Here is a 19873-nt window from a genome sequence, read left to right on the forward strand (position 1 = left end):
CGCCAACAGTTAGAAGAACTAACCGACTAGTTTATATATGTATGTAGGGCTTTTACTCATAGTTTTAGATTTTACAAAGTTGTAATTACGAGTAAAAGTTATTTAACAATGATTTACAATTTAGATTAAAGATTTAAAGAAAAGTTAATATAATTATATTCACGTCTTTTCGTCGTGCGTCTTGCTTACTTCGCGGCTACTTCAAAACTCTCCGGCTCTCTAGTCATCGTTGATGTAGATTTTATTTCGTATAAAAGAAGTTTTGTAGCAAAATGGTTGATATGTGGATTGCATTTAAGGGTTACCAGCTACGTCGGGGTTACCTCAATCCCACATGTATGTTTATTCATAAAATAGCAGCAGACTAGAGGAATTAGGACGTTGGAACCGTCCGGAACATGTTAAATTTAAGTAAATCATACTATGAAAAAGAGTGTCCCATTTCGAGGGAAAAGCGAGGGAGAAATTTTAAATTAAAAGGAGAATATTTTTATCATTCGTAAGAACATTTCTTGGCATTTTTTTTTTTAAAGTATCTCTTGCAATTGCTCTCAGATCGTCCGCTTGAAATCCGTTGCGTCCAATTGACGACTAGTAACTGGCGAATAATATGCCTGATGTTTCGTTCCAAGGCCTGAATCGAAGCTGGAATATCCGTATAGACCTTAGAATTTACATATCCTTATAGAAGAAAATTTAACAGAGTGATATAACACAATCTTGGTGGCCAATGGAGCGGCTCAAAACGTCAAATTTCCTCTCAATAAATCCATAGATTAACGTCATGTGTGGGAAGTTGCGACATTTAGTTGAAACCAAATATCGCCGAGATCACGAATTTCAATTTCAGGCATCAAATAGTCGGTTATCATGGCGTGATAACGGTCGCCATTGACGGTTACGTCCTTAACGGCATCATTTTTGAAGATTGTTTAACATACCCATTGAGCCGGAAATGGGCGCCATCGCTGAACAAAAGTTTGCTCGAAAACGTCGGATCTTCTTGGACATTTTCAGGAGCATATAGAGCGAAGCGATGTCGCTTGGAAAAGTCGAGCGACTTTAGTTCTTGTACAGGCAATATTTTTTGCTGTGAACTACGCCAAATTGACTCTACACAGTCTCCATGTACACTCTCAACTTAGGCTGGCATACTGTCTACACGGTGTGCTTGCTTTGGTCCATTAAGTCGAATTTTATTCAGTGTCATGAATACTGGGTCTCAACATAGGTGATGGTGTCGTAATAGTACGCTCAGTAGACCGAGTATGTTGACCTAAACACATTCTTTACAGATCGTGAACTTTCATAATAAAGTTGAACAATTTGTAAACATTGTTCAGGCGTAAGTCTTTCCATAATGGAATGCCAAACATAACTGAACAAAAATAAACTTGAGGAGGAGGATACTGACTCTGTCTATATATTTAGGGTATACATGCTTCAAAGATTTTGAGATTTCCCTTTCTATGCGTCTACCAACCTCAGCCAGCATCTTCCAAGCAGAAGAACTGGGTATAGAAAAGGCTTGTGATCAAAGATTAATTCCAGTCTAGTCAAAAATTGCAGGAAGGCTTTAAGTTCACTGGCAAGTCAGCTCTACATGCTCATAATTTTGGTTTACGGTCACAGGAACATTTTCGGCAACTACTTAAAAGGCAGACGAGTTGAGAAAGCTAGGAAACTTTTTAGCCGATCACCTACAGGTTATTATTTCAATTAAAAGTCGCTTGGATATATTATAGGTAGGTTGGCTTCGAGTCCTAAAAATTTGTATACAATTGTTTGAAATTTGTCTTCAAATTTTAATATGTTCTTTGTCCAACGAATCACTTCTTGACTGTGGGTAAGTGAAAAGTCGGCGGTGGCCATATTGACGACTGTGTGTAGTCTAGTTCTAAGTGTAATTTCTTCAATTAACGAGGTAGCATCACTTTGAGACTAATAACTTGAAATCAATTGGATAGAAAATCACCAATCTAACTAAGGTTTGTACTCTAAGGCAAATGTTGAGATTTTTTGGTTTTTGTATGAAAGGCCAGCCCATTTTCTGCTTAAATAGCAATCTAAATGATTCTCTCCTTAAACAAACAACATTCGAAATATTGTATTTGGAGACAATAAAATGCAAAAGTTAGCTTTTAACATTCAGCGATTTGGTGCTTTTTTATAAAAATCGAGAACCCTAGCTGACTTGGAGCACTTAGCCTTCGCTGTCACACTTTATCGTATTAAATTCGATTACATTTTATCTGCTATTCATTATCAAGCTGACAATATTATGACTGTGTGTATGTGTGTTTGTGTAAAAGTAGACACATATCCGCTCCCATAAAAAATATATATATATTTTGTTGTGAACATACATTTCTTACAATGTATCATACATACATATGTATGTGTGTTTGTCTGTATGTAAATGCAACACAGCCCTGATTGCTGGATTTACTTAACGTTTATAGCAGTCACCGTTTAATTGAATACCAATGTGATAAAGCGATTTGACGAGGAAAAATTCTTCCGGCATTCACTCATGTACATATGTACATACATATAAATAGGTATGTGTAATGCAAAATTTCTTATCACACGTACTAATTGCCGCTTTTGATATCAGACAGCGCTACAGATTACTGGCTAATTACGCAATACGCATTACACTGTGACGATTTTATTGGAATGTCGAATGATAATAATTTTCGGTGTAAATGCTCAAGTATTACCCATAAAAATATTTAGAGTGTAAATATTCGGTATTTCCGGCGCCTCTAGATATGACACTGGAATGCAACTGGAAATATGCTTGATTCATAGCTTAAACAGCAGTGGGAATCGCTGAATATTGTTGGATTCTGAGAAAACTTATTTTGCACTTGTTGAAATCATTTCATTATTAATTGGCAACTGTATTTAAGTAATATAAAGGGTGATCCATACTTTTTTTTATAAAAAAAAAACATATAAATTCAAGTTTAGAGAAGGATGTTTATTACCATTCGAAAGAACATCCTTTGACATTTATTTTTCGAAGATTACCTCATTCATGGCTACATCGCTGCTGGTCTATCCGTTTAATTCAATTTTCTATGACTCATTCGAGTATTTCGACTAGTAACTGGCGAATGACATGCGTGATGCTTTGCTTCAAGACCTGTATCGAAGAGGGATTGTACGCATAGACTTTAGACTTTACATATCCCCATAAAAAAAAGTCTTAACGGTGTGATATTATACGTTCTTGGTGGCCAATTGGACAGAGCAAAACGACTCACTCGTGTGTTCTCTCAATAATTCCACTGAAGCTCGCAAGTGGCACCATCTTGTTGAAACCAAATGTCATCGAGATCACGAGCTTCAATTTCAGGCATCAAATACTCGGTTATCATGGCGCGCTAACGGTGCCGTTGACGATTACATTCTCAACCGCATTATTTTTGAAAAAATATAGACCGATGATTCATCCGACTCACAAACCGCACCAAACCTTTGTTTCTTCTAGATGAAATGGCAGCTTTTGAATCTCTTTGTTTGCTCATCCTACCAAATGCAGCAATTTTGCTTGCTTTTGTACACACTACTTATCCCCCATATCATCTTCCTGAACCTTAGGTACAAATGTTGTCGGATGACTAATTTTTTTGAAGAATGTAGTTTATCGCTGACATCCTCCTTACCGGAGTGCCCTCAGCACCCATCAATTTTCCGTCAGCATATTGGGATTTTGCCTTTGAAGTAGTAGTAGTTTGGCTTCCGTGGTCGGGATATAGCTCCGGTACACCATCTTGAGGAAGGCCTCTTCCCACAAGTCTTCAAGCTTCATCACCATTTCTTTTAAGCAAAGCAGAGAAAAGTCGTCTTTACATTTAAGGATTTCGACTTCATTTTGTTAGGCCGCAACGTCAAAAGTTGGCATATTAGGAGTGCCCAAGCCACCATCAATTTTGGGGAAGAGCGTATCTAGCAACCTCTGCGCCGCTAATCCTATGTGTTTTGCCTCATGTGCTTGGGCCGGTCAAAGAGCGCCGCGATTAATCATTTCTTTACTATTTTACTGACCGTTAGTACTGCCGTGGGAATTGAAGGTTCCTACAGGTCTATTCTGTCGGTTATCTTTATACCGTTGTCCTTACGGTTCGTCGGTTTCTGTGGAAACTTTTGGCCGTAATCGCCTTCACGATTCGGCTCTCGAATTTCGGATGATAGCACGCGAATTGCGGTCGCGATGCGGTGTAAGCTCGGCTTTCCTCTATTTTTCCTTGAGTCACTTTATTCCTCTTACTTCGTCCGTGTTGGACTTGTAGCTAAGACTTTCATGAACTTTGACCGCCGCTTCGTATATAGCTTGCGCTTTCCACCCCTCTGTAAACCGCTTCTTTTGCAGCAGAGGTACGGCTGCTGGCGACACAGCCACTAAACTCACTGTACCCACTGATGGTAGCAAACACTTCAACCACTGAGTTTTAGGCTGATAGCCAGGCCTAATTTTCCCCTCGTTTTCTTCCAAGATATATTTTATTTATTTATTTCATTATTATTAGGGAACCCCTAGCTTTAACTTTTAATACCTACCGCTAAGTTTCCGAATTGCTAAACCATCAATTTAACCTGTTTAAAAGTTAATTCATTTTGCATTAACCTAAAATCATAAAATAGATAAAGAAAGAGATATATACATATATAAAATAATAAACTACATTCTTCATTTCTATCGATTGCGGAATTTTCCTCATTGCACTGTTTCTAATTGAATTACCTCCACATAAAACCTCTCCACCAATCGAATTTGAGTCAATCATTCAATGTAAATAAATATCAATCCATTACAACAAACAAAAAACACACAGTCAGTTTTCCACATTATTAGAATCCCTCTAATGCTGACGTAAAAACGCTGCCACCAAATCGCATATCTACCAAATATTTCGCATATCAAATCATCACCGGTGTTTACGCACACCTTTGCCGCTACGTCACTTTTTCCAAAACAAATATTCACACATGTGGCCATAAACAAACAAAAATACCGTGCTTCCATYCATTTAGGTCTGTGTGTGTGTGGGTTGTATTCCACCGGTATCTATGCGCTCTCACAGCTATTGAAAATCCATATAAATATACAGATAGCACATAATAAATATATTCCCAAGTTGTCGATTACGCGCAAAACTTTGCTTTCTTCGTTCGAAATTGTATAGTAAGTATATCGAAAAGTAGCGAAATAAAATCTTTTTGCGCTTTTATAACCAATCCTTAACGCCTTTGAGGATTATGTGCCAAAGAAAGCCAATTTTAGTGTAGAATATTTCTTACATGAATGTTGCGCCAAAATGATTTCCTAAAGCCACCCTACAGTTATTTCAACTAGTTATAAGATATCTCCGACTAGTATAGGCCGAACTAGTGAGACTGACTTCGTTTCACGTAACTCTTTAGTGTTTTGTATTAACTTTGGGTTCGGAATCCACAACATCATTCGCCAATAATATAAAAAAAATTCCATATATTAATTGATCTGATCTCTCTGAACAATTTTTTCTTAAGATTATACCATTGCTCTAAACAATGATCCATGAACAATTTCGTCAAATCAAAAAAGTTTCCTTACAAGCGCAAGACCAAGATCGAACTGTTTGTATAACAACTATATGTTATAGTAATGCAATTTCTTCACAGGTAGTATCACATCATTGCCCCAGACAATAATCAGTACAGGATCAAGTCCAAGATCCATGCCGAATTTCGCGAAGATATCTCAACAAAGAGAAAGACTTTTTATGCTAAAGTAGTTACAATGAATAAGTAGGTTTTGGGGGGTGGGGGCGTATGTAAAATTTCAGTGCGATATGATGAACTTCGAGACAAGAATACCCTGATGCACTCTGCTGATGATACCTAACTGAAATAACTTCGGAAGTAACTTGCATAATTCCATTGCTTTTCGGAGTAGCTGGATTTGAATCACTGCACGATACACATATGTAGGCTTGTTGATTCTTCAACATATTAGTGCTTCTGATGCAATATTTTTCAAGATACTGGGAAATGATGGAAAAACTTCTATTATCCCCTACTAATAATGCCGCTAAAGTTAGGAGCAATCGCATATAAATTCAAATGTTCAGTGGCAAAGGCATGTTTTTTTCTTTCTTTTCGCATGCTTTGTTCTTGCCTTTGCCACGTATTTTGGTGAGAAACTTCAAATTTGGTTATAAGTTATTAAGCAATTCATACCCATATGTTTGGCTACTAGATGGAGTATAGTGCGCGTTAACGAATTTCGCACCACAATTGAATTATGCTTTGCATATCACTGAGGCTGCTGAGTAATCAGCCAATATTTTTGGTGTATTATATAATGTTACCATAACTTTTTATACTTCTTCTTCTCCTTTATTGACGTAGACTCCGCTTACGTGGTTATAGGCGAGTTTACAACAGTGCTTTGGTGGTTCTTCTCTTTCGCTGTTTGGCGCCAATAAGAGGTAGCAAGTGTAACCAGTCCTTCTCCACTTGGTAAAATGGAGTGGAGTTCTTCTTCTGTTTCCCACAGCAGGTAATGTATCGAATACTCTTAGAGCTGGGGCGTTTTCATACATTCAGATGACATGACCTAGCCAGCATAGCCACAGAACCTTTTTCTCGAGAACTCGTAACGCCACTCATCAGATGTTATCATCATCCATGCCTCTACACCATAAAGCAGGACGGAGACGATGAGCAAGTTGGGGGTGTTATTACTGGTTCTAATATAGACGAAATTATTTACTACTTCGAAGTTATGTCTTCAATAGTAACGTGGGAGCCACGTCGGATTACGTTTTTGAAATTGACGAAGAGGTGGTGTTTGTCGATCATCTTTTCACGAGCCTTTTCCAAGACTTGGCGCCATATTCAACCATATTCAACAAAGGAGCTGAAGTATGCTTCTTATGATTTTTTCTTTGCCGGATTTGAATAGCTCAGCCGGTAATCTATCGGCCCGCCTGATTTGTTGCTTTTCAGACTGGTAATTGCTATTCGCACTTCTTCATGGTCGGGCAATGAAATCTCTGCTCCATCGTCATCGACTGAGGAATCAGATTGGCCTTTTCCTGACGATATGCTTTCACTGCCAATCAGCAGGCTGGAGAAGTGGTCCCTACATAATTTCAGTACGCTCTGGACATCAGTCACTAGATCACCGCTGGAGTTCTACAAGAGTATTCCCGGTATTGAAGCCTTCTGTTTGTCGCCGCGTCTTTTCTAGTGATGTTGTAAATAGTATGCTATCATGTTATATTTGTATAGTAAAGGCAATTATTTAGGCCTCAAAGAACGCTCTAAATGCATAAAAAGAACATGCATATAAAAATCCATGTATATACATACATACATTTCTAATAAGACACAGTTGAAAATAAAAAGGGCCCTTAAATAATGTAAATACAGTTACATTAAAAAGTAAGTTTTGAAAATGAGTGAATCACTATCTCGAGCAAATGACTAGCAGACTCTTCACACCAAAGCCACTTCAATAATTTCGTTGAATATACATACATACATATAGTACATAAAAAATATGATTTTGCTTTTATTTATTTTATTTATTGACAACACGCAATTGCACACACATACATATATAAATATATTGGTGCATCTTTCCTAGTATCTGCACATACTAACCGAATGAGATTATTTTCTAGTGACATGAAAACGTGCAATCCGATAAGTCTTGATTCACCAATGAAACGATTTAATCTTATCACTTTTCATTTACTGACTCACCCACTTTTTTCGTGAAGCCGCACAATATTGGCTTAGTAAGCACAAAGTTACGCGTAAAATCAGCAACCCTCTGTTATACTAGTTTGGTGTTTTTCATTTTTGCTTTCATTTTGCTTCTCTTTTTATGATGAGACCTCCTGCGTATATTGGTGACGGTGTGAGTTTTGGTGAAAGTCTAAAACCACAAAATTAATATATTTTAGGGGGAAAGAGGTGAGGCAGTAACAAACGGCGAAAAATACTGTTTAAAAAAGACTCCAAAACACATTCAGAAAATTCTGGGTGTAAAATAAAAACAGTGGCATTAATAACATGCTGACTGACTGACTTCTTGTGCGTGACCGTGTCAGTAGTTCAGATGTGCATTCACGAGGGTAAATATGCGATACAGCTTTATTTCAGACACAACAATTAAAAGCGCTTTGAATTGTACTGCAAAATGAACACGGTAATGATATAATACCCTTCACAACAAAATATTTCATTTCAAACTTCATCTGAACAATGTATGGTGGAAAGTTGGAACATACTATAAAGGCTATAAGGAGACAAGAAATTGCTCTAGAATTATTAGAATATCTTTTATTATTGCTCAAGTATGCTAGAGAACATATTGTCGTACAATTTTATAAATATAACCCACATACATTCAACGCAGAATCACTCTTGCAACGTTTGCTACTTTGGACTGAGTAGGCAATTGCAAAGTAAAATACTCTCCCGACGAAAAAAGACCGAACTCTACAAGTCAGCGATTCAAGAGACAACTGCTAGGTTGGCTAAATCTTGTTGTCCGGATGGATGAGAACACTTCAGCGTTAAAGGTATTCGATTGAGTACCTGACGTTGGAAGTACCGGAAGAGGAAGGCCTCTTAACCGTTGAAAAGATCAGGTATATAAAGATTAGCGGGTACTACGTCGAATACTCTCAGAGCTAGACTGTTTTCGTCCATTCAGACGACATGACCTATCTAGCGTTGCCGGTGCCTCTTTATTCGCTGAACTATGTAGAAGTTCACGCAAGTGAGGAGAGTCCTTTAAGCGCCATTCATATGGGAGTGGCCAGAAACGATTATTTTATATAATATATGACTCAAGCAGCTAACGACTTCCGGTCTTTGACTAAGTATCCTCTTGGTAGCGAGAAAACATCCGTTTGAATGCGAGCTAAAGTGAGAAGGCGAAACATCCCCTCCACAGGATTGTACGCTGGGTTCGGAACTCACCACGAAAAAACACCCCCAATAAAAAGGACACAGCAGCCTCCAATGAGAGACCCCCCTTTCGATGACGACCACTGCAAAACGTATTAAAGATTAAGATTTATGGGCATGCACTTGGAATGTCCGGTCCTTTAATTGGGAAGGTGTCTTAATTTGAAAGAGTTGATGTCCTCGTAAGAGACACAATTTAACATTTTTTAAAGTTAAGCATTTTCACGCATTTTCACTCATTTTCGCGCTCCACAACAGAGGTGTCAGAATAATGTTAGGTAGCGAATTTGATTAAAGCTGGTCCCGTCTTGTTTGCTGTGATGTGTAGTATTTCATTTAAACATGGTCGGCTCCACGCTCAATGTCAACTTTGTATACCACCTGCTATGGACGTAGCATCAATTCGATTGCACTCATCTACAATATCAGACTTTTTATGTTGCCATGGTTTTCAGCTATACAAAGTTGCTCACGGAGAAACAGCCACCCTGAAATCAGCTCATCATCCTGATCTATTCCGCTTCGGTTAATTTTAGGTGATACATACAAACGACTGAAAGGAGGAAACGCCAAAAGCATTGGGAAATATTATAAAGCAAATAGTGAATTTTATTTTCATTGTTTCTTGTAGACATGAATATGACTGTAATTTATTACATACATAACTGTAATGAAACAATAAGACGCATACAAAATTGCAACCCAGAAATATTAAAAAATATAAATCATCCAGAGTCATTCTCTGTGTCCATCAGTGGGTTGCCCAATCAAGCGCTCAAATTATGGCGATAATTAAAATGTCCAAAATACACACGATCATATGAAAACAGACAATATTTCACACTTTCATTTGCATTAAAAATCCAACAAACTCACACACACCTACTAACAATGAAGTGAAAGTGGACGTCGCGTTCTTCAAATGATTTCCATCTAAAATAATTTTTAAAACTGCTAGCGTGATAAAGGTTTCGAAAACGTTAATTAATATTGCAGTGAAATTGCAAACTTATTGAATGGAACATCTCGAGTTTGTTTACGAAAATGCCAGTGTCAGTTAGACGGTGACAGTTCAAAAACATAAATATTAGTGCTTCGGCGTTTATCTACACATTTCAATCAACTAACATTTCTAAATAAACAATCAACAAATAACACACAACAACAGAAAACAATGGTGAAAATGCTCGACTTGGATCGACACGCTAATTGTCCCTTGTGGGAGGCATTGGCGTCACAGTCCATCCCATGGACCGGCATGCGTTATGCCTGCCTCAATGTTCTGTACGCTTACTGTAAAGTATTTGATAAGAAGGAAATCTATGATCTCATTGTAAGGTAAGAAAATGAAAACTGAAGTATTTGTCAATTATTGTTCTCTCTGTGTCAAGTTGAGGAGAAAAAACACAAAAAAAAAAAAAGTTATTTTTCACTTTTTTCCAACAAAGAATGTAAAAGTTTGACTATTGACTATTGTATGTATGTATGTATATAAAATTTATATAAAGCTCAAAATTAACCCACCCAGGCAAGCGATATGCTAGGTAAAATTTTGACATACGTTCATCACGAAAAATGTCAAAATTTCACATCCACCTGTCAAAAATTTCCACTTTCTACCGTTTAGCGCACAGCCTAACCAAACAACAAAACAAATAATACTTTTGACTTGAAAAAAAGCCAAAGTCAAAAGTTTATTTAACTTTTTGTTTATTTATTTTTTACTTCTTTTTCTTTTGGAGTAAAAATTCTACAAACAGTAATTGGTTTACCAAAATAATAACAAATCCGAATATATGCATTAAAACATTTAATGTTCAGTAAATTGTAAACAAAAATGTGCTTGCGTAAAATATTGAAAAATATGTACAGGTGCTGCCACAACTTTTGTGGTCTTTGGCTTCCGTTTAATTTCTTTGTTTGGCTATCATTTTCATTTTAACGGACGGCTTGGTCAATTTGACTGATGCCATGCCATGCTATGGGTAATGAAAATATTGAACTTACAACATAAATTTTATTCCATACTTTCACTGTCAATTCTACTAAAGAGCTGTGAAAAGCCAAATAGCAGAATGATTGGATCGATGTTGATGGTTCCGAATATCAGAAAAGTATTATTACAATAGCGGAAAGATTTGTTAAAAAATAATATTAGGTTGTCAAACAAGTCTTGCGGTATTTTTTTTATTGAATTAATTTTTTTTTATGACTCATGTCCTGCTCTTGACCGATGCTACGGCTGCTACTATGCCGGTCTCTTTCGACCAATTCAGCGATTTTATCGCAATTTTCGACGACAGGCCTTCCAGAGCGTGGCGCATCTTCGACCACCTCTACACCAGAACGAAAACGTTGAAACCATCGTTGTGCGGCGGAAATGGAAACTGTATCGGRTCCAYAAACTGCACAAATTTTATTGRCGGCTTGAGATGCATTTTTGCCTTTATCGTAGCAGTACTGTAAAATATGTCGTATTTTCTCTTTATTTTGCTCCATGTTTGCGATGTTGTAACTCACGAACGACTTAAAAGAAACGACAATCAATCAAACACGTGTTAGCGCGTGAAATGAGCTTTCCAAAAAGGTATGGTATAACCCGATGCGACGAATAAAGCAAGACTTTTTTGACAACCTAATATAATAGAAATACATAAAAACATTAATAATTCTTGCTATAAAAGAAAAAAATAAAGTCGAAACGGAATGTATGATAAAGCAAAATAAAAAAAAAAATATATCATAAACTGTCACATCAGTTCGTCTGAATAATTCCGATGTTAACACTCGAAAATCTTTTGACCAACTTGTTTGTTTTACATGCTTTCCTTACATGACTAAAGCAGGATATATACTTGCAGACATGTCTGTGCTACATCCCAAGTATTGCCTACCGTCGCATCGTGTATTGGCGGGTATGCATAATAAATTCTAGGTAAACGTACAAGTATGAACAAAATTGAAATCTTTCAACTTTCAACGGGCAGGATAGAAAAAAAACTAAAATTCAAATGAAATTTACCCCAATTTATCTTTGGCATTAAATTATCCCCTATTTAAACTAAAAAAAAAAACACAAAGATTTTTTGTTTCCGATAGAAATTGCGACCTGCATGCTGCCCGTAGTCCAACAAATGCATATGTCAGCTGCATCGGCCACTTGCTTCCCAAAAACAGAATATCAATGATTTCGTATCCAAAAAATTTTTGGATGATGTTTAAATATATATCTATAAGCCCAAGATATTTCGCTTCAATCAATTATTTCTTTCCCTTCAAAAATTCTCAATAAAATCGATTTTTTGAAGCCTCTAAAGCAGGCTCCCCCCTTAATGGCATGCGAAATTCCTATAGATGAGAATTATGCAAAATTCAAAAATCTGAAAAGTCTAGTGCTGGTGGAGGGGACATGTATATATAAGCCAACGCTTTGGTACTTTTACCACCCGGCAACCTTCGAGAACACGAAGTGACAACAACAGGAATATGTACGCTGGAAGACCCCCAAAAACACTGCTTTCGTTTGTTTGCTTTTTGCTTCTCATTTTCCGCGCCTAAGGCCATGTCCGTTTACTTTAAAGATTACAGATAAATCATGCCTGAACAACATGTCGCACAAGTGTTAGTGAACTGACTTGCGACATGGTATGCATACAAGTCTGCAAGTGTATATATATCCCTGTTGTTGTTGTAACGGCAGAATTCTGCCGAGTTGACAGTCCTTGGCCGGATAAAAATCCGGGTCCGTTCCGATTTTCGTAGACCCGACTGTCGTGGGAACGGGAATATATATATCCCTCTTAAACGTTGTTGATAAACACAAATATCTGTAACACTCTTCTTCAGTGCACTTTCTGTTCTCATTAAACTATGAAAATAACCGTATACGTTAAGTTAGGTTAATCTGGAAGGCCAATGACCCACGCATAGATCAGTTTTGGTTCTTTAAGGTGTTTTTGTAGTCATCTTTAAGGATGCCTACGCTCTACTGCCACAGACTCTGTGGCCTCACTATCGATATCTCCGCCAATGTATCATACCGTGGGGACCCCAGACGCTTGCAGCGTAATCTTGCCAATAAGGGACAAGTGCACAAGTGCATGGAACCATTGTTTCACTGGCGGTGTGGTGGTGTCGCCACCAGACAGTGACTAGTTAGTATTCCGTTCATATTCCCACAGTCTCTTCTATCGAAATTGGCACAATAGGAATTATATGTTTGTTGAGGCCAGCTCCGCGGCTTTCGCAATTGTAAAGACCTCAGTTTGAAATATACTGCAGTAGTCTGGTAGCTTAAAAAGCAGTCTTATGCCTAACTTTGGACAATATTTCTCCGCACCACAACTCCACGTCCATTTTCGAGCCATCCGTTTAAATGTTTAGAGTGTAGCGCGTAGGGTCTACCATCTTTTTCAATGTTTACTTTGAACCTTCTCTTCCAGTTGAAAGTATTTGATGTTTGTCAAACTGCCATTACCCACCGAGCTATGCCCGAAGATTTTGTAAGTAAGGTCTCCTGCAGCCAGTAGTAGTCCGTTCACATTTTTCAATGAAGGAGTCTATAGGTAACAGGTTTACTGCCAGTTCAAGTACCACCACGGTACTTGAGAGTTGTGTTCCATTTTTCGAAAAGAACCTCCATAGAGTAATTTTGTGCTTTCGTATGAACACTTGAACACAAACAGATCCGTTTTGGTAGTGGTCATAATACAGTTCGTAGATACCTAAACTTTATTAAGATGGCAATTTGTCCAAGCTCTTTAGCAGTTTATACGCCACCACTGCTCATAGAAGAGGACTACATACTTCTTTGGTCATTCTAGCGTCGTTCCGTTCCGGTCTTATCCTTCTAGAAGTTAAAAGTCTTCTTATCTAGCATTGTATAACAGGATTAACAGCTATTGACTAGATATTAATTAAAATATATTCCGCAGAGATGTTGCTGAACGCTCCAGGGATGCTCCAAGAGTGTATTTCTTATATTCAAGAGCCCTTTCGATATTAAATATTAGTAAATGGAGTGGAGACTATACTGATCAGCCTTTGAAATGCGTGGAAAAATTTCTAGAAGGAGCTGCGACCCTAATGTGCGCGTCTAAAATATTCTCTCGCGTTTTCAGCACGAAGAAAGTTAAGGTTATAGGCTTAATGTAAAATATAGCCTCTTTCTAAGAAAGTGAGACATAGCTAAACTTCAAGGGTGCCCTAAAAATAGTCTTCAGCCACGACGCGAAAAGACGGAGTGCATTCTGTAGCATTATTGGAATGATTCCGTACTGTCAGACTTATATGAGTCGAATGGGTGGATTGCCTATTCTATGTTGTTCTACGTAAAGATGTGTTCGGGAAAGTTTACTGCACCACTTACTTCAAAACTGGGACGTAACGTGTCCTTACAGCTTGGAAAGTGCGCACTGATAAGGTCTTTCAATGAGTTTTGACAGTTGTCTGTCCACTTTCCGCTACTTTTGTCATTAAACCTAAGTCTCGCCATTTTGTGGGTCTTCTCAAACTACAGCGCAGCTGTGCGATTGTGCTTTTTTCCAGCGCATCTTAAATTATGCTTGTTATTCGATGAATTTGATAAATTGTGAAATGATGAGATCTAAATCCAAATTGATGATTTGGTCCATTTCTTCAATTATGCTCTGAAGTCTTCTTACAGCTTCGAGTAGTTTGGATATTCTTCCAGCTGCGGTAAAGTACCATGGAAGACAAGATGACTAAAGGTTTTGGTTGGTTTCTCTGAAAAACGTTCGCTTTTTCTAATATTTCTTACAGCTTTCTAAATGAAATAATCTGTAGTTTTGTTTGGCGTTTATTTCTCAATATAATTATAAATGTTTTTATTTGTAAATAACTTTATTTTGGTGCTGAGAAGCTTAGTTTGATTGTTTAATTTTGTTTTATATTGAGGAAATCGCTTGATTTGCCATTTTTTACATAGGTTCCTCTTTTTCGTTCTGCTATCTAAAATGTCTGAGGGATATTTAGTACAAAAGTCCATTTTTATATTATGTCTAGGTGGGCTAAATATTGCTTATTCCTCCGAAATTAGAATCAACTAATATAGTCGTGGTTTAAAATTTTTGATACTTATGCTACTTTGATTCACAGAATTTTATTTTTAATGTTAATATACAGATTTTTTTTGTAGAAAGAAAGTTACTTTTTCGAGAGAATAAAAAAGTAAAATATATCGTCGAGTGTTTTTAATATTTTATTTGAAATCAGCATCATCATTTTAATGCAGAAAGAACCCGCCAGGTGTGCTGCAATCGTTGCATAGCGCTGCTAAGCTTTCTGTTAAAAAGCGCTTTGCTCTGTTAAGTCACTGTTAAGAAACATGTTGCTTGTATTTTCATGCTTAACAGTGATTTAACAGAACAAAGTATTGAATCTTAATGAAATTAATTATAAATATTTGGTTTACGATTTCAATTATAATTTAATTTTTATTTAAATTAAAATTACAAATTTTTATTTTTGATATTTATGTGTGTTTGCAGAAAAACTTGCCAATCATGCAAATGCCCACGAGAAGCGCATGCTATTTACCAGCAGCAGACGACCACGGTGCATGAGCGTTTGGGCTTCAAGGTGGTGTCGCCTGCCGAATCTGGCGTGGAGCCGCGCGATCTCGGCTACACTTGGGTGCCGCCTGGCATACGTGCCTCATCGCGCATCAATCGCTACTTCGAACAGCTGCCACTGGAAAAGGTGCCGAAAATCGGCTCGGAAGGGGCGCGCTATCGCGAGCAACAAATTGCCTATCAGCTGCCCAAGCAAGACTTATCGCTGCAGCACTGCAAGCACTTGGAGGAGCAGCATGAGGCTTCGTTCGAAGATTTCGTGACGGCGCGCAATGAAATTGCTTTGGACATAGGTGAGCAAAAAGCATACTAAGGATTGCAAGTTATTGAAAATTAAAAAAATAATAAAAAATATCAATAAATTTAAGGTTACATTAAGGACGCACCTTACGATGAGCACTGCGCACACTGCGAGGGTGAGATCAATACCGGCGAAATGGTGGTGGCTGCGCCGAAATTTGTGGAGAGCGTCATGTGGCATCCGCGTTGTTTCACATGTAGCACTTGCAACGAGTTGTTGGTCGATTTGACATACTGCGTGCATGAGGACAAAATTTACTGCGAGCGACACTATGCGGAAATGTTAAAACCACGCTGCACTGGCTGTGATGAGGTAGGTCAAAAGCGAAATAAAAATTGAAATTGCAGCGTAGGTGTACATGCCGTATACGCAACCACCACACAGTGTAATTTAGAAATGTCACTCATACGCCATGCACGTCATGTGAATGCGCAAGTTGTGTGTTTTCGCAAAGAAGATAATATAAAAGTCATTAAATGTCTGTATGAGTTCGCTTTGTACATTGTCGTGTCAAGCGGTTATATGAGCTTTGAATTGCACTACAAGTAAGTCTGCTCGTCGTTGTACTTTTTACCGTTATCGGTATTAATTGGTAACATAAGACTTTCGTTGTCCGCACCTAGTGACCTGCTGATAAGTTTGCGCCTAATGACTGCCCACAATCAGCACAAAAAGCTGTAGATAGAGGAGCAGTCCATTTGCCTGTGTACTTGGTAGCCAGCTAGGCAGACCTTGTGCGTCAAATATTTCAGAGCTATGTGCAGCGTGTTTAATTCCTATTAAAGTTTTTTTTTTTTTGTGCCTTAACTCGCTCTTCATGACTTCAACTGTGCTTCAGTCCTTGCTCATATTCGTATGCTGTCACGCCGCATGTAATCCAATATCTGTGGGCTGATGCGCGACCAACCGCTGGGTCGCCGTAATTGTCAACAACCAACGTCACCTGGTTGAAGCCGTCAGTCACTGTCTACAACAACATTGACGCTGCTGTCACTCTTGTTGTTGCAAGCCAGACTGTAGGTCGCTAAAATGTGGTTTACGCGTTTTTTCCCATCGACAACTAAGCAAGGATATTAAGTCTTCAAAATATTTGATTTCAAAGCTAAATTTTCTAAACACCTTTTGCGGTGAGAAGGTAAAATTTTAATACAAAATCGAAGTTTTTCGCTAAATATCTCAAATAAATATTTCAATCGCATTATTCGCATCGCTCGTGTCGCGTTAAGATGTTGCGTTTCCGAACTAAATAAACTTACGGTGCTGCTACAAGTCGTGCGTAAATGAGCGTAAATATGTGAAAAGGGAAAACCAAAAAAATTTATCGGATTAACCTATAAAATACTTCAAATTTTGGTATGTTTAACTTAAGTGCACAGTACTAACAGGCATCAAATTATTTAAGAAAAAAGATATTCAAAATAGTATATTGACTGAGTTCTGTGTTGAAACTTTCTCTAGCGTGATTAGTGCCAGAGATCGCATGATATTCACAGGAAGTGTAAAATACCTTAAAAGAAATAGCAATTATATTAAATTAAAAAAAATATATATATAAAAACAAGCAATAAAGGTAGCCTCGGCTCCGAAGCTATAATATCCTTCACAAGTTCATTTCTTGTGGCATAAAAGGGTATAAAAAGGTCTTTATCCTAGTTTGGATCGGTCAGTTTGTATGTCGTGGGTTAACTTGAAACTTAAAGATTATCGCATTCTTGAAGCATGTTCATCCTCAGCAACGTTTGCATGCGACGAAGTGTTGAAAAATAGCGTTCAGAGCTCGCATTCGCAGAACGAGCGGAGAAAACTATGAATTGTGGGGTGTAGGTCTACCACGCAGTTCTTTAACGTTTCCAATGCAGAAGTCGGTAACTTGTTGTCTTTTGGCTTTGGCTTCTGCCCCCAATGGTACTGCCAGTGATCAAGTCCACCTTTGAGCTTCAAACGTTGGACAACGTTGTCAGTATCCAAAAGACTTTAGAATCTATCTATCAAGCAGTTAATAATATTTTCCATTTCTTTAGTTTTCAAAGCACGTATTTTTTCTGTGGAAGCAGCAGACTCAGTTGAAATCCATTCAATTCTTCTCTAGAAAAGCGCATCTTTAAAACTGCGCCGATTGTATCCAACAGAGCAATATACACTGAGACCCTGTAGTATTCAACGCAAGTTCTCACGCCGAATTTTTCGAGTTTTGTTTGTTGGCCGCAGAATCTTGGGGTTTCTTCGTCAACTTTTAGTTCTGTCGCCATTTTTTTCGTACCTGAATAAATGGATCGAAAATGTTTCTCAGCTTTTTGTGTTCGATTTTGGAACGTTACAAGCAGCGTATTTGAATATCATATTGACAAAGAAACCCAATTATAAATTTATACTTGGAGATAAACCGCGGAAAATTGTCAATCGAAGATATCACTGATGGAGTTGAAAGCAACATCTATTTCAAGTTCTTTATTATTTGTATTTATATTGCCGTTGGTAAATTTCCCCAATTTCCTCACTCTGAATCTTCCACTTGATTTGCCAATTTTGCGGACGTCAAAAATGTTGATCTTGCATATTTTGGAAAACAATTCGATTTTAAGCTATATCACATCCCCGTTTACGCTACGAATGTCGTACTTACGGTATATTGAAAAGCAGACACATTGGCAGAATTTGAAGAACAAAACAAACAATTCTAAAAAACGTAAAGATTTTTGACAAGCCATAAAGATATTTCTCACACAATCGAAAAACTTATCATTGTATGGAAAATTTTTACATACACAATTAGAACAAAAATCGATATAATGATTTGTTTCGAATTACATATGAAGCAGCCTCTAGCGTTTTTGATTAAGTATCGTTTTTAAACTACTTTCGCTGCATTTCTTGCATGCAAAGAATTAATGCACCTGAATTCATCAGAATGTTAAGCAGGATGGCTCGATGAGAATACATGAATCGACTTAATGTTTTTGGTTGTATCTACTTTCAAATTACCATAACATCGTAATGTGTGGAAATTCTTTCTAAGTAATTAGAGATTATTTATGGTCTTAGCATTATCTTTTCATTTTGTTGAATGCAATAATAATAATGTAAATTCCTAAAAATTTATATAAATATTTATTCAAAATTGTATCACCGCACAACCAACATATGCTCTTTTCCTTATATCTTGACGTATATTTAAATGTACATTGGACCTGCAATATCTCTTCCTAGCTCTGCCCGTCGACACACTTCGCTCACCATTGAAATTGTTATTAAATGTTGAAAATATAGTTTTCTACGATATTTTTGAAACAATAACTATGTGTGTTAATGGATTTGTTTTTCGACGAAATACTTTTCTCCACGTTGAATTCATACTATATAGTATGTATGTATATAGTATGTGTAGCGTTTTTGAAGGGTACCCGGTGAGTTCATGCATCTCTATTTACCTAAGCAGTGCTCACAACTTGTTTGTAATTGTTTACATCAGATGCTAAAATTTCGAATGAAGTAGCAACAGCTCATCAGTCAGCGCCGTAAACCTCATGTGGTGAATGGCAGCATTTTCAAGTTCAGCCAACTTGCTTCTGCTTCTGCTTCTTGCTGCTGCAGAACACTGTACAGAGTGCGATTACTACCTACACTAGCCCTTATGATGTACACTTTCCATAGACCTTGAAAAATTCTTTAAACATTAATGTATAAATACTATTATTGAACTTATTTTTATATATTTTGAAAATTACACATTTGTGCCTGCAGCGATTTGGGATTACCTTTTGAACGCCAGTGAGTCATAGAGTATGATTCTATAATATTTAACTTATTTACCGACTCTTAACAATACTACAGACAAATGTGAATGTTACGAAATAAAATCAAAAATATTTGTAAAACAAAGTTTACTTTGTCAAAGCTTTCCCACATCACGAGAAGTCCTTGCTTATTTTGTAACAAGCAATAAAAAGGTTTTATATACAAGCACTTGAGTTCGATCGGCCAATTTGTATGGAAGCTATGT

General features: G+C 37.3%; 1 protein-coding gene across 2 annotated transcripts in view; it reads left to right on the forward strand.

Annotated features, from left to right (window-relative positions):
- Positions 1-19873, forward strand: part of LOC108978883 (four and a half LIM domains protein 2) — a 212841-nt gene that overhangs the window by 120283 nt on the left and 72685 nt on the right. The window contains exons 2-4 of one of the 2 annotated variants that reach the window (XM_018949416.1): positions 9938-10317; positions 15489-15865; positions 15941-16185. In XM_018949416.1, the coding sequence (XP_018804961.1) occupies positions 10154-10317; positions 15489-15865; positions 15941-16185 (786 nt within the window). In that variant the 5' untranslated portion in view covers positions 9938-10153. The remainder of the gene's footprint in view (positions 1-9937; positions 10318-15488; positions 15866-15940; positions 16186-19873) is intronic. The other variant, XM_018949421.1, reaches the window with a different exon arrangement.

This window comes from Bactrocera latifrons, unplaced genomic scaffold (assembly GCF_001853355.1).
Source record: "Bactrocera latifrons isolate USDA-ARS-PBARC rearing strain unplaced genomic scaffold, ASM185335v1 scaffold_1, whole genome shotgun sequence".
Lineage (NCBI taxonomy): Eukaryota > Metazoa > Arthropoda > Insecta > Diptera > Tephritidae > Bactrocera > Bactrocera latifrons.